Source organism: Lathyrus oleraceus, chromosome 1 (genome assembly GCF_024323335.1).
Source record: "Lathyrus oleraceus cultivar Zhongwan6 chromosome 1, CAAS_Psat_ZW6_1.0, whole genome shotgun sequence".
Lineage (NCBI taxonomy): Eukaryota > Viridiplantae > Streptophyta > Magnoliopsida > Fabales > Fabaceae > Lathyrus > Lathyrus oleraceus.
In genome coordinates this window covers 339,709,019-339,731,158 of record NC_066579.1, presented here as the reverse complement: position 1 = coordinate 339,731,158, position 22,140 = coordinate 339,709,019, and the positions used below count along the sequence as shown (strand labels likewise).

Here is a 22,140-nt window from a genome sequence, read left to right as displayed (position 1 = left end):
CACTCCCAGAGACCCGCCGGCTATACCCGTCAACCCTCGGTGGTGGTATAGGCCTGAGCAGCATTGTGTGTATCATTCGGGTGCTCTTGGTCATGACGTGGATAGTTGCTTTCAGTTGAAGATAAAGATTCAAGACCTCGTGAGGTCAGGTATTCTAAACTTTGAGGACTTGGGTCCCCGTGATAATCAAACTTGAAGATAACAAGTCCTGGGTTGGTGCCGACTTTTCTTCAGAAGGGTTGTTCAGAAGACAGAAGCTGCTGATGCAAGAGATATTGACAGTTGTCATCCCCGGTGGGATCTATCACAATTGGGTCACTGTGGGCTTTCCTACAGTTGTTCATAAGTCAGAGTAATAATCACTTTGTTTAAAAACCCTTCTCCCATGCCAAAAGGAGAAGTGATGACATTGTTGGCAACATTTTGTGCAATAATATTTTCATTCAAATAAATTCATGTTAAACATTTGTTTTTCCATTTGTTTTCCCTTTTCGTTTTTTGCATGAAATTGGTGATCACAAAAAACCCTAAAAACAAGAATAAAAGCAATCTTTTCATCTGCATAACGATTGTCTTGTTTGTTTCCAAAAAGCTTTTCATCTCTAAATCATTATGCAGGTTGTTTCTTAAACCCATTGAACATAATGATCAGACGTCATCTCCCAATTTTGAATTCCCTGTATTCGAAGCGGAAGAAGATGATGTTGAAGGGATTCCTGACGAGATTTCCCGACTTCTTGAGCAAGAAAAGAAGATCACTCAGCTGCATCTCGAGAATCAGCAGAACAGCCAACTGGGGCATATAAAAAAATAAAAAAATAAAAAGAAAGAGGAGGGTGCAAAATCAAAAGAAATCCAAATCAAAAGAAATCAAAAGAAAGAAAAAGAAATAAAAAAAAACAAAAGAGAAATAGCACCCTCAAAGTCCCAAGTTGACTGATGTTGAATCCAGCTGAAAGAAAAAAGAGATCAACTGCCATGTGTCATGGTCAGTTATATCAGCAGAGAGTGATGAAAGCATTCGACAAGAAGGTCAAGTCTCGTGTGTTCCGAGGGACCTTGTGCTCAAGAAAGTCTTGTCTTTCGTGCCCGATTCCAGGAGCAAGTGAACCCCCCAAGCTGAAAGTCCATATGTTGTCAAGAGAGCCTTTTCAGGTAATGTTTTGACACTTACAACAATGGATGGAGAAGTTCACTCGTCCTGTGAATTTCGATGCAGTCAAGAAATACTTCGCCTAAAAGAAAAAACAGAATAGCTCGCTAAGTCGAACACCCCAAAGGGCGACTTAGGCAAAAATGAGCGTCTCGGTGGATTGAAAACCCGAAAGGGCGATCCAGGCAAAAGTTAGAGACATTGAAAAAAAAAAGAGAGAATTTGCATCCCGCTGGATTGATCACCTCGCATTGGGGCAATCTAGACAAAAATTAGGGATTTGGCAAGTAACTGCATCTCGACAAGACTGTGCTCTATATCTGTCATCCGTCAGGGATTCTCGATTCGTCGTCGACTGAAGCTCCGAATACATCGAAAATTCGGAATGGTAGAGGAAAGGTCATTATGTTCAATGTAGCCCTCTCCAATATATATCACCGATTTCAAACTTGTACAGATCTATGGAGTCCTGCCCTTTGCAGACTACCATTCTATCACATCAATTTGAGCTTTTATCCAATTATTTGCATTCTTATTTGTTTCAACTCAACAAATGTTTTGCATGTTTTTAATTGATAAGGTATCATTGTTTTCAAAATAAACAAATTTTTCAAAAAAAATTGTTCTTAAACAAAGTGAACGTTCACAATGGTGGAAGGATACTTAGGAGATCCGCAGTGCTCTCCCGAGGGTGGTATGATTACCAACAGGTAAGACATTTGTTCGTATCTCGAGCATAACTGTATCTTTCTCCTGTCGAACCTCTTTTGGTTTCTCCTCAGCAAGGTTGCTCAGTGCAGTGTTGGTTGAAGTTGTTTATCTTCATGTTCCCGGCAGTACAACATTCTTCCTCCAAGTCCTTGTTAGCCCTATTGTGGGGCATCTCCAGTATAGGTTTGTTCGAGCCCTATCGTGGGGCATTCCCAGCAAGGTTGCTGTTGAAATACTTTTGTGGGGCAGTTCCCCAAGCAGAGTGTTTACTGAAGACGTTAGCGTTCGTCTCTCCAGCAGAGCAGTCTTCTCCTCTCCCTACAGGATGGTGTTGTTCCCTGATATCCCGGTTTCCAGCAGATCGCGTTTGCTCTCTGGTGTTTTTGGCCTTCCCTATGGAAGAAGAGTAGTACCGGGTGGTTGATTCCTGGACCTGCGTGTTGAGCATGTCTGTTTGTCAGCATTCATCATATATTTTAGGTAGAATGCATACATGCATAATCATAGCATTTGGATACTCATGTTGCAGCTGTTGCCATGTATCTGTTGATTGTTGCCTCTTGCTGTTGGGTGATAAGAATCTCTCCAGTAGATTTTCCCCTAGCAGATGTGGGTGTGTCTGATCTCTCCATGTAGAGTCTACCCCTTAAGCAGAAAGTGTCTACCATTTCCTTCTGCGCTCCCCACTGAGTTATGTCCTTGTGGATGACGATTGTTTCCGTTCCCTCCCTAACGGGATGGGTTTTCCCTATTGAGTTCTTTCCTCATTAGGATGAGTCTTGTTTCAGTCTGCCTTTTTGGATCGATCCTAAATTGGCTTTCTGTTGGCTGTCTCCCGTGCTTCCCTGGGGCATAAATGAATAGTCGCTCATTAACCGGCACTCATTCATCTTATCCTCAGCGGAATTTGTGGCCTCTACCTACAAACCGGTAGCTGTAAGTTCTATCTTTGTGGTTTTCTACCTACTAACCGGTAGTTGTAAAATCCCACGTTCTCCCCTTGATGGAGTTAACCCTTTGTGCTCATCCTATTGATGACTGGTTACTTCTCTGTGGCCTCTACCTACAAACCGGTAGTTGTAAGTCCTATCTTTGTGGTTTTCTACCTACTAGCTGGTAGTTGTAAAATCCCACTTTCATCCCCTAGCAGAGTTAACCCTTTGTGCTCATCCTATCGATGACTGGTTACCTTTCTGTGGTTTTCTGCCTACAAACCGGTAGATGTAATCCCCTCTTTGCGGTATTGATATTCTTTTCCCCTCTGGATACTTGCCTTGATCAAGCAGTATTGTCCCCAGTGGGCCTTCCCCTTTCTTTTGGGTATTTGCTCCGGGTTAGCAACTTTATCCTCTGATTGGTCATCTTTTGCATACCCAGTCCTGGTACCCCGATGCCTTTCTTTTTGGTCGTTTATCCATTTAACAACCTACAACCTGGTTATGGATAATCGTCCATGCGAGTGTATTATCTACGTTTCGACGGCTATAGATAATATATCTCAGGCACTCTTTGGTCAATCTTTCGATTGTTATCTCCAGCAGAGTAAGATTCGTATTCCTTGTGGAATCGAATGTTCATCCTTTAACAAGTTTGCCTTTGCTCTCTTCAGGATGAGGTCGGTCGATTATTCATTTAACAACCTGCAACCCGGTTATGGATAATCTTCCATGCGAGTGTATTATCTACGTTTTGACGGCTATAGATAGTATGTCTCATGCGCTCTTGGGTCGAAGTCGTCCTCCCCAGTCGAGTAAGATTCATATTTCTTGTGGAATCGAATGTCCATCCTTTAACAAGACTGCTTTTCTAAGCCCTCTTCAGGATGTTGAGTGTTTTGGAACACAAACCAATTCACGCTTTGGCACTCAGGCCAATTTTTCCGGTATTCAGACCGAAGAAGTTTCCGACGATCAGGTCGATGTACTTATGTTTTTTCCGGTATTCAGACCGAAGAAGTTTCCGACGATCAGGTCGATGTACTTATGTTTTTTCCGGTATTCAGACCGAAGAAGTTTCCGACGATCAGGTCGATGTACTTATGTTTTTTCCGGTATTCAGACCGAAGAAGTTTCCGACGATCAGGTCGATGTACTTATGTTTTTTCCGGTATTCAGACCGAAGAAGTTTCCGACGATCAGGTCGATGTACTTATGTTTTTCCGATATTCAGACCGAAGAAGTTTCCGACGATCAGGTCGATGTACTTATGTTTTTTCCGGTATTCAGACCGAAGAAGTTTCCGACGATCAGGTCGATGTACTTATGTTTTTCCGGTATTCAGACCGAAGAAGTTTCTGACGATCATGTCGATGTACTTATGTTTTTTACGGTATTTAGACCGAAGAAGTTTCCGACGATTAGGTCGATGTACTTATGTTTTTTCCGGTATTCAGACCGAAGAAGTTTCCGACGATCAGGTCGATGTACTTATGATTTTTCCGGTATTCAGACCGAAGAAGTTTCCGACGATCAGGTCGATGTACTTATGATTTTCCGGTATTCAGACCGAAGAAGTTTCCGACGATCAGGTCGATGTACTTATGGCATTCAGACCAATTTTCCGGTATTCAGACCGAAGTGGCGTCCAGGCCAATTTTCCGATGTTTCAGATCGACATCAAATCTCTCATATACCAATGCTTAGTGTTCAGACTGACGAGCGACGCTCAGGCCATGTTTATCCCTGTGTTACCATTTATTTTGGTATCCAGGTCGACGTTTCTGTTTCGGTATTCAGGCCGATTTCTTTTTTCCGTTCTAGACGGATTTTTCTTTCAAGATTGTTTCTTTGCCGATCCTGACAGGCGGTGTTAATTATTTTCCCAGCAGAGTGCAAATTTCTACGGTTCTTAGTATTCAATCCCTATTTACCCTGAAAGTCTGACAGCCGTTGCTCTCATCCATTCGGGTTCCCAGCTGATTGAATAGGGGCAGCTGTAGCACCTCAAATTTGCACCTATCATTGTACATACATTTTCATATTAGGTCATAACATTTAACATAGTCCACTGCATAGCATTGCATTGTCCTTTGTCCCCAAGTGCAAGATCATCAGACAAATTAGGTCAAACTGGTCAGGAGATCAGTCAATCAAGCAAGCAAGTACAATTTCCATTGAGACAAGGCCCTAGGGTTGGTTCAACATGTTCACATGACCTAGGGGTCCTTTTGAAGAGATTTGGTCAAGGTTTGATTGCTCAGAAGTCATCAGTCAGTGTGCAGTCCACCAGAAACCCTAGAAAGTCAACTGTTGGTCAACTGTGCATTTAATCAGGGAGTTGATGGTGGGAATTGGTTTGAGAGGTCTCATTCATGTCCATACAAGTCTCATTCAATATTTCAAAGGTCAAGATGGAAGAATTTGAAGTCAAACAAGAAATTTCCAAAAAATAGAAAGTTGACCTGTAATTGGAATTTGCCAAAAATGGAAAGTCTTGATCCTCAAACTTACATCATGATACAAGCTTCAAATGAATTTTTGTCCAACATGAAAATTGAATATCTTGTTCTCCCATTTCCAAAAAGTCCGAGAACACTCAATTCCCATGTATGGTTGGCAAGTTATGATTAAATCATTTTCAGAAATTTTGAACTTCAAAAGGCCATATCTCTCAAACCATTTGGCCAAATTGGGTGGGGTTTTTTGCTACAAGTCACATTTGATGTCATCTTTCCAAATATGTCATCACCATTTACCAAAACTTCACCAATCAAAATGGGATTTTTGGAATGGCATGAATTAATTCAAGTGTGGTAAAAAATTGACTTTTCAAAATAAACATTTCCAATGACTTTTACCACTTGGAATGTTTCAGAAATGATATTTAGACTTTGTTGGAAGCCCAATTCGTGCACTTTCATACACCCTTTGTGAAATGGCATGGTTTTAGCAAAAATGGTCAAAATATGTCATTATGCAAAGTGTGATTAACTTTTCCATTAGCCAACTAATGTAAACACTAAACAGCATACATATATTGCATTTTCACTCTGAAAAAGCCCTAGCAGCCTCATTCACAAACAGAAAAAAGCACTTGCTCTCAAAAACCATTTTCGAAAATTCTTGCTGAAAACTTCAAGGAGTTCAAATTTGCTTGCTCATTCCATCACTCACCAGCCTATTGGAAGCATTTTCAAGCATCATTTCTCAACTGTAACCAAAGATAAACTCTGTTTCATTCAAGAACACTCCAATGGCAGATCGTGTTTTGAGCTTCCTTGAACATTCTTGAGCCAAAATCCTTTCTCCATTCAACTTTGGGAAGCTAGTAGGACACCTGTTTCGAGCAGTTGAGGCCAAACAACCACTGCATTGCATTTGTTCCTCAGATTTGGTGAGTTTTCGAATTTCACTATTTACTAAACTATGATATGCATTAGCTAGGTCTTTGTATGCTGAGTTCAATGGTAGTCGTGGTTTTGAAAATGGTTAAGTATGTAGGAAGATATGTTGAAATGAAAGTTGTTGTTCCAATATGTTTTTGCTTGATTCATGATGTTTAGTTTGATTTAATGTAAATGGTGGTTGGATTCGTGTTGTTCATGCTTAGATGTGTCGATTGGTGTGATTAATTTCATTTTCTGGAAAATAATTTGCACGAGCTGATTGGAGAAGATGAACATGTACTGTTCATAAACCCTAACGCCATGCCCAGTTCTGTGTTGCTCGTGTGTTTTTCATGTTGCATGAGAGTTTACTGTTCCATTCACCCTGGCCAATCAGGACATTTCATTCTCCTTTCCCAAACGCCGTGTTTTACTAATGTATCCCAATAATTACTAAAATGCCACGCCTTGTTTAGTTAAGTGGTTTAATTCATTTTATTTCTCAATATTCATTTCATTTTGACCACCAACTTCCAAAAATCACAAGTCAACCATTGTTAATCCAAATTTCATGAGACTTTTTGCATTTTGCTCTGCTTGATCTCTACTTATTTATCATGATTTTTCCTGAATTTTTTGATGAATGGATTTTTAATGGTGCTAGGGTTTGTGACATGTGACCATTTTTTGTACACTTTGCCAAAACATTTGTGAAATGATGATGCTTTATCCAATTGCTTTGAAATATTTTGTGCTTAAACTAGACACACTCATGGTGATTTTGGTTTAGAGTTTGTGAATTTATCATCTCTGGTTTGTGAGTTATGTTTTTTTGAATTAGGGTGTGACAATTTGTGTCACACCATTGATGTCTAACTTCTTGATTTTCAATACCATGCTTCTTGACCTCAAATTGCTTTGAATTTTTGCATGAATGTGCTCTTGGGTGTCTAGTTTACATGTGATTTTTCTTGGAGTTATTTGTGACATTTCCTAATTGTTTGAGATTTTTCTCCCCTGTTTGGCCAAAATGTTAACTTTTGTGATACATGTTCCCATTTGCTTTGTGAAATTCTCATACATTATTGGATGGACATGAAATTTGACATATGATTAGTAGACATCTTAAGGTTTATCATGGTGTTAGTCCCATTCATTTCTCATTTTCTATCACTTATTTATGATTTATTCAAGTTGGTGTATGTTTGGTTGGCTTCTTTGAGCATGTTTGAACTTGCCCTGCCTTTCTGATTTTCATTTCCCTACTTCCCATGATCCAATTGAGCTGAAATTTGACATGCTTACCATGCTATGGATTATGTTTGATCATGATTTATTTGATGATTTTTTGGAATGTTTATGATTGGTTTTGGCTTAAGTCTTGCTGTTGACTTCTATGAGCTTCCATATGCCATGCTTTGACCTAATTTGCTTATGAAATGATGATGATGAATGATATGATTGTGGAACCAATTGAGTTTGCTTCTTGATTGTTTGAATATGATTTGGATTGGATTTCACTTGATGTTTTGACTTTCTCATCCCCTTTTGACCCTAGGCTTGTCCTAGTGGTCTTGTTGCTCATGTTTGAGTTCATTTTTTTCAGGTTAAGAAGCAATTGCCCAAAGAAACTTATACAAATTGATTGAGCTTGCTTGATTGTCATGACTAACTTGTTTGTTTTGTAGTTTGCTTGGCTCACATGCTTTGAGCCTTGTGCATTTCACATCTAACTGATTGTGTTGACTATTGAGTTCTATCTCATTTTGATTTAACTTTGAATTGAATACTGATGTTGTCTGACTGGTTTCAGGTACCTTTAGTTGCTTATAGTTCTTTAAGAACTTTGCTTTGCTTTGCTTAATAGCAATTTGCATTGAGGTATAACTTCTTATCTTCATGTAGTCTGGAAGACCTGGCCTGTTACTTGGCCAGGCAACTGTCTGAAGTCCTCCTTAAGAGGCAATGTTTGTGACTGTTTACATTTGTCCTTGTATAGAGTCAAAGACCTCCTAAGTGAAGAGGCAATTGGAAGAACCCAAGGGATATGCAATCTATCCCCTGCTATTCTGTGTGTCATCTGCTTTGCTCACACCACTGTGTTGATGCATTGCAGATACAAACCCAAGATCTTGTACAATTGTACAGTTGAGTCAGTTTCAAATGTGTAGAAGGGTTCCTCCTTTCTGAACCCACATATTCTTGTCTTAATCTCTCCCAGACCAGGGATAAGAGATGTGAAGTCTTATCTTCACTTACCTTTCATCTGCTTCACCTTAGCCCCTCAATGGCAAGGTTAAGAGCTAACACTACCCAGTGCCAGTGGTTTGTTTGTTGAGGTTGATATGACCCCTCGACTAAAACCTAGCCTTGATGTTTGAGCCCCTTGTTGGTGTGTTTATTTCATGCTGTATGTGCTTGTGTGGTGTGATTGTATCCCCTAGGTTTGTTAGACTCCGTGTAGTCTCGTTTGCATGTCAATTAAGGTAGCACGGTTCCTTCGTATAGGACTTCCTTTCTTGCTTGAGCTTTCCTAAAACACAAACAAACATTATCCCCTCTTAAGGATACGTTAGCTCCTTCTACTACAGGTGAGTAAGTCTCCAAAGGTCGAGCATCAGGTAGATTGCGCAGTGACGTTGTCCACTTAAAAAACACAAACCAACGGGAATAGTTTAGCCGAACTACGGCAACTCTGATTCTCATGTCCAGATGAGATACGTAGGCACGAGATGCGATGTCTTGTCGAGTTTGACTAACAACTAACACTAATTCTCTTCTCTCGCCCTCGTTGCGATTGAGACCTCCCCTTTCTCTTGCCCTAGTTGCAATCGAGACCCTTCTTCTTCCTGTGCAAGTTAGGTTAGGTGTGGCTTGCTTCCTGTGCAAGTCATGTTTAGGATAGGCTTGCTTCCTGTGCAAGTTAGCTAGAAACCTTAACTTAGGGACGACTTTGCATGACAACATCTAGGCTCGAGTCGTAGTCTCCCTAGTGTTGTGTCTCCCTCTGTTATCTGGTTAGGCTAGTCCTTTTTCCCTCCGTAGGGGAACTACGTCGCCCTGATTCTCATACCAGATGAGATACGTAGGCAGGAGATGAGCAGATCTCTCCGGGCGCCTTTTTTTTTTTTTTTGTGTGTGTTTGGCAACTATTAGGCTCGAGCTCTAGTCTCCCTATTAGTTTGTCCTTTCAACCTTTGTGTTCCTTCTGACGTCTCAGCGTCTCTTTTTGTTTGCGTGGCAACTATTAGGCTCGAGCTCTAGTCTCCCTTTTAGTTTGTTTGCTAGCCCTTTTTCCCTCCGTAGGGGAACTACGTCGCCCTGATCCTCATACCAGATGAGGTACGTAGGCAGGAGATGAGCTGATCTCTCCGGGCGCCCTTTTGTTTTTTTGTGTGAGTTTGTTTCTCCTTTTCTGGTTGGAGTCCGACGTAAGTCCAGCGATTGGCAGTTGGTTTCCTGTGTGTGTTTGTTGGTTCGGATGCTGATGTAAGTCCAGTGATTGGCATTCGGGCTCCATGTTTGCCTTCTTGTGTGTGTTTTGCTCCGGATGCTGATGTAAGTCCAGTGATTGGCATTCAGGCTCCACGTTTGCCTTTGCCTGTGTTTGTTTGTGTGCGTGTCAGCCGAGCTACGAATGCTCTGATTCTTCTTCGTCCAAAGGAGATACGTATGCATAGGATGCGACATCCTAGCGAGCATGTGTCGTTTCCCCTGTCCGAACTACTTTGACTCTGATGTCTATGCCTGATAGACTAAGTAGGCCCAGGATGCGATATCCTGCCGAGTCAGTCTTGTCTGTTTTCTTGTGTCTCCTTCAGCCAGTGTGTGTGTGTGAGCAGTGTTTTAGCAACCATTTTCCTTCCTATTGTGCGTGGATCCCGTCGAGTACGACGGATGCGTAGGGGTGCTAATACCTTCCCTTCGCATAACCGACTCCCGATCCCATTCTCTCTGGTCGCGAGACCATGCTTTTTCCCAGGTTTACTCTGAGCGTTTCCTTTCCCTCTTTTGGGATAAATAACGCACGGTGGCGGCTCTGTTGTTTTCGTTTCCCGCCGGTTTTTCGCGTAATGCGACAATTGTCAACTATGTATAATGTGTAATTATGCTTATTCGTCCTAATGTCTTACTAAAATAGTACTTGTCAAAAACTATAGGTGTGTGTTTCTCCTCCAATGGCATGGAGACTCAAAGGTCTTGGTAGGTTTATAACACTACATGGTGGTTAGAACTTGTCCACGACGATGAGAAGTTATATACGGTGGTGTTTTAGAGTTATTTACGAGTCTTGCTCATGTGAGGTGAAAGGTTTTGTTGATAACCGGCGAGGCTTGAGAACAAGCGTGTGGTTATGGTCAGTCGTGGTGTTATGATTTTAGTGAGCGTTATATGCCCTTTTGGGTATCAAGAATGAGTTGTCCCTTTTTATGCATGGGATATCTATTTATAGAGGCCTCTAGGGGCTATGGTTCTCTTGGGAAAAGTCACCACTCACTCAGTCAATGTGGGTCATTGCATCCCTATTTACCATAAAGTCATGGGTCAGTTATTGACTAGAACTACTCTCTACCCCATAAACGCCTTATCTCATGTTTCCCACTATCGGGCGATAGCAAAGCCCTGGGGTGAGGCGATACCTCTTTTTGAGTGACATTCATGTGTCGTCTCTTATGGGGCGGTCCAAAGGCAACACCCTAAGCGAGGTTGTTTACAATTATAACAATGCATAGTCCCTCAAGCACGAGGCCTTTGATAGAAGACAAAGTGTTTTAATGTCGCGGCTCTAGGGAATTATCTCGAGAATTAGCATTTCCTCAAATGACCCCTATGTTATCTTGGGAAATTTGGGTTTTTTAGTCATAGTTGCGTGTAACTAAGTCCTTCAGATAAAATAACGAGTTGACCTCTCGGGTAATACCTCTATTGGACCCTCGGGAAAGACTTGCGATCAAGTCTTTATCTATCGCGCCACTCAGGCATGATTCTTGATTACTTGTCACGTCTGATAAGACACTAAGTCCCTCAGGAGATGATTTAGTCAGGCTAGAGAATCTAAGTCTTCCAAGCATAATTGTATATAGCCTGACTGAAGATACTATAAGTCCCTCAGGCAAGGCGTTGAACCTGCTTGAGTGGGACTTCCATCCATCCCTTAGGAAATACTTGTGATCAAGTCTCTCAAACTGGATATATGTTGTGCCTCTCAGGTGTGATTCTTCATTACTTATCCTGCCCGAGAAGACACTAAGTCTCTCATGCGAGGATTTAGTTAGCCTGGAGAATTTAAGTCTTCCAGGAAGAATTATATATAGCCCTGCTGAATAGACTATAATTACCTTAGGCGAGGCGTTCGACCTACTTGGGTGGGACATCCACCAAGCCCTCAGGTAAGACTTGTGATCAAGTCTCTCAAGCTGGATATCTATCGCGCCTCTCAAGAGTGATTCTTGATTACTTGTCCCGCTCGAGAAGATTCTAAGTCCCTTAGGCGGGGATTTAGTTATCCTGGAGAATCTAAGTCTTCCAGGTAGAATTATATATAGCCCAACTAAAGAGACTATAGGTCTCTCAGGTGAGGCGATCAACCTAATTGGGCGGGACTTCAATCGAGCCCTCAGGCAAAACTTGTGATCAAGTATCTCAAGATGGATATCTATCGCGCCTCTCATGCTTGATTCTTGATTACTTGTCCCTCCCGATATGACACTAAGTTCCTTAGGCAAGGATTTAGTTATCCTGAAGAATCTAAGTCTTCAAGGCATAATTTAATATAGCCCAGATGAAGAGACTATAAGTCCTCGGGCGAGGCGTTCGACTTACTTGGGAGGGATTTTCATCAAGCCCTAAGGCAAGACTTATTATCAAGTCTCTCAAGATGAATATATGTTGCATCTCTCATGCATGATTCTTGATTACTTGTCCTTCCCGAGAAGGCACTAAGTCCCTCAGGCGAGGATTCAGTATCCTTAAGAATCTAAGTCTTCTAGACATAATTGTATATAGCCCGCATGAAGAGTCTATAAGTCCCTCAGGCGAGGAGGCAGATAGATTATTCGCATTTCCCTATAAGGCAACAAGGATCTTCACCATGAAGTCCAACGTAAGAAATGTTGCCCTAAGGGGCGACAAGGATTTTCACTATGAAATCCAACAAATACTTATTCCCTCGAGGGATGACAATGACCTTCGTTACGAAGTCCAACAAATACTTATTACCTCAAGGGGTGGCAAGGACTTTGTTATGAAGTCCAGCAGGTACTTGTTGCCTCAAGGGGCGGCAAGAACCTTCATTATGAAGTACAACAAATAACATTTTCAGGAGAGACGATCCCTCTCGAAAGCAAATCACTTAATAATTACTCAAAGGTACATAAACATATTGTTTAATAGAGCATTACAAATAATTCTAACTATAATAATATATAAGATGAATAGCATTCTAAGTTATGGGTAAAAGCGGCTTTTCTAGATTCTGCAACTTGTATGTTCTATAGGGGAGCCTCAAATATATGGAGTATTGTATTTCCCAATTAGGATGCATTTTTCCCTATTATGCGGGTAGACTACTTTTTCAAAATCAGGTCGCCCTTTTGCATATCTCTCGTTTTGACTTTTGAGTTATATATCCGTACGACCCTGTGTTTGGCTGCAAACTCTCATACATGGACAATTTCCCTCACTTCGTTGACCAGGTCTACTGCGCATTTTAAGCTTATATTATTCGCCTCTTCATTTAACTAGGATTGTCGCCATGATGGCGTGTCTATTTCCAGAAAATGTGATTTCATTTCTCACTTCTCACTCTCTCTCTCTAAAAAAATTGTTCACTTTCTCTCACTAAAAGTTTAACCGTTGTGCTTTTCGAGAAAGTCATTTTACAAGTGAGGAAGTTGTAATTCTAGAAGCGTAGTTTTGTAATTTCACCAAGGAAGTTTTATTTTTACCTTGATTGAACATTTTATCCATTTAAGGATTGGCTGTTTAGGTCCAAAGTTAAACCCGTAAAAAACTTTGATTTAGGGATTGTGTGATTAAATATCCGTTTGGGTTCAAAAGTTCATCCAGATTAAAAGCTTTTAAGGTTCGATAACAACCCAATAGTAAAATCTCATAGGTTCTTAGTTATGCCGATATAAAACCAAGTTTTGATTCACGAGCTTAGCCTGATGTTAAAAGCTCCTCAGGTTCAAGATTAACCCGTGATAAAATCTTTGTTTGAAGCTTGTAGACTAACTGCTCGAAGTTTCTTGTGAAAAGGAGACTAACCGCTTTTATCTATCATTAGGAAGGAAGACTCACTGTTTCTCTCCTTGTTTGTTAATTGGTTGAAAGTCAGCCACAAACTTATTTTTTCATGTATAATGGGGGTCGATAGTTCAACCAACTAAAAGATCTTAAGTTTATTGGATACTCTTAAGAATAATTCTTGGGGAAAGCATTAGGTATTTTTCTCTTTTGACCGAACATCAATAATTCTGGTGTTCTCATCTTTCTGTTAAACTTTTTATATTTTCGCATTTTAGTTTCTGAAATTTATTTTTCTGTTGCATAACTTAAAAAAATTTCTAAAATGTTTTCGAACTCTGATTTTAATCCTAAAAGTTGTTCAAATCCAAGTTTTTCTTAAACATATAATTCACCCCCTCTTATGTGCAAAGTCATTTATCCAACAAATGTGTCATACGTCTACAAGGAAGGTCACATGTCCCAGGAATAACTTTACATGAAAAAATGATTAATCACATTATTCAAAGAATTGGGTTATGTCGGGGGCTTCGTCCCTCGGGATGAAGCCTCAAGGAAACATTTGAAGTAAATCATCAAAACTCACATGTTGATGTATGCTAATACCAAGGAGGGAAGGAAGGTCAGTTTTGGTAAGCTTCCAATATCTATATCCTTCGATGTTTGTTATGTTTACCTACAATGTTTCTTGATGTTTTGAAAATTTCCTTGAGTATACTTAATGAAATGTGAGGAAGTAATTCAATAATTGAAGAGGGGAGCTCAGGTTGTCCTGATGATTGTAGGCCCTTTGAATGTTTTGACACTGCCCATCGTCCCTGCTCCGGTTGAAGTGATGAAGAAATTAACCCAGTCTTCTCAACTGGATTAACCGTGGCCTCGAAGAGGAACTACCTCGGTACCCAACCCTATGTTGAGATCCTTTAGGATACACGAAGGGTGTCACACACTTCGAGAATTTTACCCTCAACTTCGAGTATCTAGCTATCGTCTTCTTGGCTCGGTAGGGGCCTCGTACTCCATGGGAGTATCAGGCGTATACTTCGGAGGAAGATTGCTCTTTCCTCGCCATCCTGACTGATGAGCCTCTCGAGGAGGAATTGTCGACCCTGGCGTACTATACCCAACGGGCCTTTACTGTTTTGGCCATTGGTGAAGCTGGTCATATGGATATCCTTTTGACTGATCGACTTCATAAGGAGAGACAAATTTTGCATGAAAGTGTCATTGATTTGACACTTCAGCGTGATATGTACCAACAAGAAGTAAAAAAGGCTTATATTTCTCTTACTGAGATTGGTGATGCCTTAAGTGCTTTCAACTTCCTTGATTATTTAGTTGATTAGGTAACGTTCATAGTGAGAGAAGTGGCAAATAAAGATAAAGCTCTAGATTCCACTCAGACTTCATTATCTACTACAAAATAATATCTTTCAACCGCTTAAGGAGATCTCAAAAATTTACGCCTTGACAATATCTATTTGGTTCAACAACTAGATAAAGAGACTGATGTCGTCCTTACATCTATCTCGGACTCTTGTAAGAATTTTTTTACTACAATTGGAGCATTTTTACTCTCCTTTGTGAATTTTGAGGGATAAAGTATGGTCAGACCAGTTAATTAAAGATGGGGAAATTGTCTCGCTCAATGAGTAGGCATGCCCCCCACCCACTTGACGTTCCTGATTGACTTGTATATGTAAATGTGATAACCTATATTGGGGAACGTGCATATATGAAATTGATATTTGAATATCGCTATTACCTGATTAAGGTGCACATGCTAGGTCATGATTGTATTTCTTCAAGCTTAACTTTTACTTTATGAGGTCTTCGCTCGAAGTTTATTATACGTCTCTGGAAACATGTTAGTCCAAGGGTTGGTACTGCTTCCCCTAGGTTGGTAAGACCTGGTCTGAGGTTGAGTTGTAGCAGACCCATTGCGTCCTCTAGAGTGTCTAGCTACCAAGAGAGGGTGAGTCGGTTATTACCATTTTATGGGTTTGCCACTTTCTTTGTGTGAGTGCTTTGCATTGTGAGGTTTTGGTTTCTTTTGTTGTACGTTTGCGGTGTTTATGACAACACGAGTAATTGTGGTGGGGCTTTGATTTCCTCGCTTATTCACCACACAACTTTAAATATGCTGGAATACGCCACTTTTGCTTATTTGGCTGGTGTAATCTGTCATAGTTGTGGTACGAGACAAATGTTCATATCCCTTAATTGGACGGTGATGGAACTTACATTTATCTTTATGGATTTGTATTCTCCCTTCATTATGGTCTTGCTGAAATGTCTGGTAGATTCTCTTAGCTTCAACAAGGTTAACATTTACCGTGAATAGTTCACCATGGAGGTTGTGGAACTTCATCTTGAGGTGAATCGGGGATGCTACAACATATAAGGTTATCGCGTAGGGTCTGTCAAGGATACAGTTGCAAATGTTGTTGTAGGGAATCACCAAGAACTATGAGTCAATGGTTCTGACATCTCTCTATTTCCCCACAGTAATCATCAACTCGATGTACCTCCATGGTTGAGTCATTGTGTCATTGAAGGCTTGTTGATCGGATCCTTCATAAGGCCACAACTTTTCTTTTTTGAGGCACATCTTCTTGAAACATTCTAAGTACATGATGACATAAACAACTGCCACTATCAATTAGAATTTAGGAAACATCAAAGTGATCGAACATGGTTGTTATGACCATGGGAAGATATCTCTCGGGATTCCCCCAACCTTTTCACTTTCTCAGAAACCGAGCATCAGTCTTTTTGGGCCATTGGTTGATGTACTTCCGCCTTTCTTGTTAATGACCATTAATAATGCGGTCTTTCTCTTCATCGTCTCCTTGTATAAGGCTTTTAATAGCAAGGCACCTTCCATGATGGTCACAATCTGTCAGGGCTTCCTCCTTATGTGCTTCTTCTTCTTTGTTGCTTACCTTTTACCCCCGATCACGATATTAATTGTCTTGGTCGGGGACTTAGTCTCTATGGAATCATCTTGACCTCTCTTTTCGTCTTTGGTGTACTTAGACAGATGATCCCTCTTGATTTAGACCTTGATTGCATCCTTATGCTGGATGGATTCGTTGGTGGTGTGGTTATGACTTTAATTGTGGTGGGGCTTTTTTACGTTTTTAATCGGAGAATTCTCCACTTGTTCTTCCTCCTTCTGAGGGTGGAAGACCTCAGAAGGAGTGTGATTGCCTCTGCCTCTTTCAGAACCGAAAGGAGGAGTCTGGCATCTATGAATTCTTTGATGGCTTGGAGATCTTGGAGATCTTGGAATTGCATCCCAACAAGATGATGTCGATTCAGGGACGACATTATAACTCCTTCGAGAAATTACCTCTTGCATTGTATTTCCCTTCAAATTTACATTACACAAGCTTTCTTCGAGGAGGAGTAACCTTTTATCCACTGCTTGTGAATTTTGTTGCCGAACCATGTTGTAAACATTGTTTAGTAGTTCGTTAGCTCCTTGCACACTGAGATTAGCTTGCAATAGTTAGGAACCAGGTAATGTCGATGGTGTAGGTACCATTGGTGGTGCTAGGGCCTGAGCGATGATTCACCTTGCTGAAATTGTAAGCATATCCTAAGAACGAGAGAGGTCGAAAGACTCATTGAGAAGTTATAGGCTGAACATGATCTTGATGCGATGGTGTAGATGGATAATTTATGAGGACTTGATCGCTACCATTTTGAGGACGAAATGGTGGATCTCTTGCACCTTGAGTGATTGCGGCTGTCTCGCGCTCTGTATTGGAGTGAGTAGCTCTGAACCTGCCATTGCTGGTGGATATGAATGGAGATCTGAGAAGCGGTGTTAATCTTCAATCAGAGAGGATCAGAACATAAACATATGGTTCAAATTCAAGAAATCTGAAATTATAGGTCGAGAAATCTTCGGTTCAGAGAATCGAGAGATGAATGTTCAAACATGAAAAACACAAGAATGAGATGTCGATTCCCACAGGGAACACCAATGTCTCACGCGAGAATCATAATTGATTGGTGATCGATGGATATGGATTACAACTGTGGATTTGAGCTTCTGATACAGTGGAAGAGGGGTTGACGTATAAAGTTAACACTCCAACATCCAACTCAATATAAGAGTAAAATAGGGAGAATAAAATTTAAATTTGAATTACATGAGAAATTATGTGCTCTCATAGTATAATGATTAAAATAACTTATTGATCTATCGACATGAAATGCAAAGATTTGAAGATCTGTCTAATGGATATTTTTGGATCTAGATTACCTACATTATTGACTAGAATAACATACCTATCACTCTTCTCTCTCAACCATAATTGTTGGACCTTCGAGCCTACACAGAATAAGTTTAATTTTTTTTTCTAGTATAAATTATTTTAATATATAATATTTTTTTAATATTTATAATTATTATCCAATAAAATTCATGTATTTGTTACAATTTGTAAATTTATAATTTGTTGACACTATATAAACTAAAAACCAATAAAACATATTCTATATTTAAAATTAAAAATATATTTAACCAAATTTCTTTTGCAAAGTTTATAATTTCTCTCTTTCAAAGCTTTTACCGGAAGAAGACACAAATCTTTGTGAACTGCGCAAGCAATAGGAATAGGTTCTTTCTCCCCATACATTATCCACGTCCTGAGAGACACGCTTTTTCATTCATCATTCCCTCTTTGATGGAACCAAACAAATTCTGACCGAATATAAGGTAGGTAGGTACCTTAAGGTAACATGTTTTCTGGTTGAATTTGATTGGGACGATGATGTCGTTGCAACAATCAAGCTTCTGTGTTACTCCTTCCTCGCTTTTCAGCCATTCACTCAAACAAAGGAACCAACTTCGTCTTCACCAACAACTGGGTTCCTTTCGTTTTCCTAGAAAGGTTAAAGCTTCTACCTTTATAGTTTCTTCTTCTCTTGGTGCTGGTTTTTTCAATGATATCGCTCAAATTGCCCAGAATAAGGTAACCCCATTTCCTTTTTGTTGTTTTATTTGCTGAATTGACTTTTGTATTCTCATTTGTTGTATTCTGCTGTTAAGGTTCTGATTGCAGCTGGAGTTTCTATGGCAATTGGGCAATTTTCTAAGCCATTTACTTCTGTGTTTCTGTATGGCAAAGAGTTTGATGTCAAGGCTCTTATTCAAGCGGGAGGTTTCCCTTCGTCACACTCTTCTGTATGTCCTTCAAATCCTTCATTTCACGGACACCATAGACACGACACGACACTAACATGTTGTCACTAGTTCTAGTTTGAAAAACTTGAATAAATTGAAGGTAATCAGAAGCGTCAATGACGGTTTCAGACACGGACACGCCTTTTCTTCAGAAGTGTCAGTGCTAGAGTTTCACTTTCACTTTCATTCTATTTCTCACATAGTTGTTGACATTTGTTTTCCTTTGGATATAGGCAACAGTGGCTTGTGCAACACTCCTTGGCCTTGAGAGGTAAAATGATTCAGTTGTGACTGGTTCATGCCATTTTTCTCTCTTAAAAATATAATTTGTCATTGTTTATTATCCAAATGCAGAGGCCTCTCAGATCCCATTTTTGGTCTTGCACTTGTTTATGCTGGTCTGGTTATGTATGATGCTCAGGTGTGTGTGATGTTTTTCTGTTAAAATATGATGATTTCAATCTAGTTTATCTATTCGTTTCGCATCACTGTCTTTTGATATTCCTTCTAACTATGTTAGGAGTTAAGTGTACTTAGAATCAACCCACTATCTTTGAGAGGCTATGCCAAACTTAATGAAGGAATCTTAGGCCGGATTAAAATAAAAATCTTCCAAGATATTGAGTATCGCTGCTGTATAGAACATTTCATGAATGAATGATCTACAAGGAAAGAATGTGATAGAAACTAGTACTAATAGTAAATATACTGCATAACAACTTCCTTTTTTTGATAAATCTCTGATAATTGTTCTCAATCATGGATTGAACACATACGTATATAATACGGAAGTGCAAAATATATGGTTAATTGAATCATAACAGTAAATTGCAAAATCAGTGTTAGTATGTGATGGTCCCTTGTCTGGGATCGTCTTGACAGAGTCCTAGACGCAGTAGAAGCTTTGATTCGATCTGTGGTGAAGGCAGAAGCAGACTCGTCCTTGAGAGAGTCTCTTGAATTCACAAGTATTTTTTATCCGCTTTTGCCTTCACCGTAGGTCAAAGCAAAGCTTCTACCGCGTCTAGGACTGTGTCAACACTATTCCAAGCAATGGACCATAACATATAGTATTATCGGCCACTCCTCTTGAGACTTTTTGTTTCACCCAGTAAGTATCTCACTATGACAAAACTGTTTCCAAAGTCAATGGCTTAAGTTTAGCAGACACAAATTTTCTTTAAGCAAATTGCTACCACAGATGAAAATTTATTAGTACTTGTAATTCCAATCAGTTTTGATTCACTTATTTGAACTCATTTACTGAGATAGGTACTTGTAAGTCCCGAGAGAGCATATGATATATCCATAAGCTATTTTGTGCTGGTTTCGATAAGCTTTTCAAAATAGCTTATGAAAACCATGATTATCAAAATCTCGACCTAAATCTTAAAATCTTACGACTTTGCGATCTCACTCACCCCCAACGATCTGTATCTTAGTAGAATCGTGTGTTGTTGTCAAATCATGAAAACAATGGTAAAACCATTGATCATGTGCGATCATGGCCACGATCAACCGTTTTCCAGCCACCACCATTACAGGCCGAGAAGGATGACAAGATACATAGGCACAATAATTACGGTTCAGCGGCGTACTATGCCTATGAAAATATCATCTAGAAATACTTCAAATATGTAGTATTAATTTCCACTTTAGTAGTATATACGATTTTTATTACGATCTTGCCACCCCTCTCGATCTTACAAAAATAATTGAGTAGGACCTTCCAATCTTAGATACGATCTTACAACCCCCTCCTGATCTTATGCCAGATTCCGATTTTGACAACCTTGATAAAAACAGCTTAACTTATATGAAAATAGTTTTATTTTATTTTTTGTTATAATAGCTTACACATGTAATTAATTTGTTTATCAAACAGGGTCTTAGTTGTATTATATCAAGATTGTGGCTTCTGTAATTTGCAGGGTGTAAGAAGAGAAGTAGGGATTCATGCTAGGACAATGAACAAACTACTTCTCAATATGCATGTCAACTATTTACATTCCAAACATAAAGATGCTTTGATCAACTCTCAATCTGGTTCATCCATTCCACCAAAACTAGAAGAAACTCATGAAACCACTTCTTTGGAAGCACAACAAGCCAATGCACGTGTATTAGTTAAACGAGAAGGCGAAAAAAGGCAAAGTGATGAGGAGTTACTATCATCCTCTGGCTTCTCAGAAGAAATCTCAAACTTGGTTGCTGATGGTTTACTGCCATTTAAAGAATCTGTTGGTCATACTGATGTTGAAGTCGTAGCTGGTGGTTTACTTGGATTTTTGGTGGGTTTGGCTGTGTTTAATTTAAAGTAGTCTTGATTTTTGATGAAGTATTTTAGAAAGGGATCCTTATATTGAATAGGTTATAGAAATGAAAGTAAAAAAAGAGTTCAAGTATAGCTGAATTTATGGTTGGGTTCTTTGAACAAATATTATAAGTATCATAAAGTATTTAATTTTATCAACTGAAAATAAAATAACCAAACATGATGTCTTAGTACTCCTATAATATAGCATACAATTTTGTGCCAAAACAAGTGCATACAATTTCTCAATTTCATCCTATAAAGCACATAAACCTATATGACTTGGAAAAGTCACATGAATGTAAAAAGTATTTGCATGAAAGTGCACATTAATGTAAAAAGTATTTGCATGAAAATGCACAGATATCCAATAAAGAAGTAGAAATTTTTTAATTTATTTTAAATTTAATTTTTTTAAATTGGAATTAATGAAGAAGAAAGAAGAAAGAGAGAGAGAAAAATTATTTTTATTTTCTAATTAATCCGTAAAATATTGTGTTATATTTGTGTCCGATTTTTTCACAAATATTTTTAAAAAATATTTTTTTTCTTCAACATCTGTATCAAAATCATATAATAATTAAAAATATTTTTTTCTTTCTTCAAAACCCTTTATACATGTTTTGGAAATGTATCTAAACAATATTAATATTATTAAAAAATTAAAGACATTAATTTTAATTATGATATTTTGACCTTTTAATAATAAATGAATAAATAAGACTTAAATAATATCCTTTTGTCTTATTTATAATTTTTGTTTTAAAATTTATTGAATAAGTAATATTTATGAATTTTTACCCTGGGGAATAGTCCAATTACCTTCCTAAAAGGACTTTTTTTTACCATAGTATCCAATATTTAAAATTTTAATCTCAAACTACTCTAATTTAAAAAAAAACTCCAAAATATCCTATTTCTAACATACACTCGTCTAATGAAAGGACGAATCTATGAAAAGAAAATTTCGGAGTAGGAACTCGGCCAATGAATGACCGAGTGATGGAAGGAGTTTCAATTTTTTTTTAAAGTTCTAATTAATTACTATGAGAAACAATAAATATTATATATAATATAATTAATTATTATTTAAAAATATTGATGTTATGTATAATTTTTTATGAAGATAATAAAATGCATTTAATGAATTTGAGTGTCTTAATCCATATGAATACGATGACAAAGAGTAA

At 38.9% G+C, this 22,140-nt stretch overlaps 1 protein-coding gene across 1 annotated transcript; it reads left to right on the top strand.

The window, feature by feature from the left end:
* The first annotated feature begins 17,996 nt into the window (after positions 1 to 17,996).
* LOC127135154 (uncharacterized) lies at positions 17,997 to 21,141 on the top strand. The gene is made up of 5 exons (XM_051061949.1): positions 17,997 to 18,424; positions 18,502 to 18,636; positions 18,870 to 18,907; positions 18,991 to 19,057; positions 20,568 to 21,141. The coding sequence occupies exons 1-5, from the start codon at positions 18,221 to 18,223 to the stop codon at positions 20,955 to 20,957; spliced, it is 834 nt and encodes a 277-aa protein (XP_050917906.1). The 5' UTR covers positions 17,997 to 18,220; the 3' UTR covers positions 20,958 to 21,141.
* Positions 21,142 to 22,140: the final 999 nt, after the last annotated feature.

Excerpts from the sequence above, each read along its gene's own strand:
- LOC127135154 (XM_051061949.1), top strand. The coding sequence starts at position 18,221 with ATGATGTCGTTGCAACAATCAAGCTTCTGTGTTACTCCTTCCTCGCTT. Across the intron at positions 18,908-18,990 it reads ACACTCCTTGGCCTTGAGAG|AGGCCTCTCAGATCCCATTT; the intron begins GTAAAATGATTC and ends ATCCAAATGCAG. Across the intron at positions 19,058-20,567 it reads TGGTTATGTATGATGCTCAG|GGTGTAAGAAGAGAAGTAGG; the intron begins GTGTGTGTGATG and ends TGTAATTTGCAG.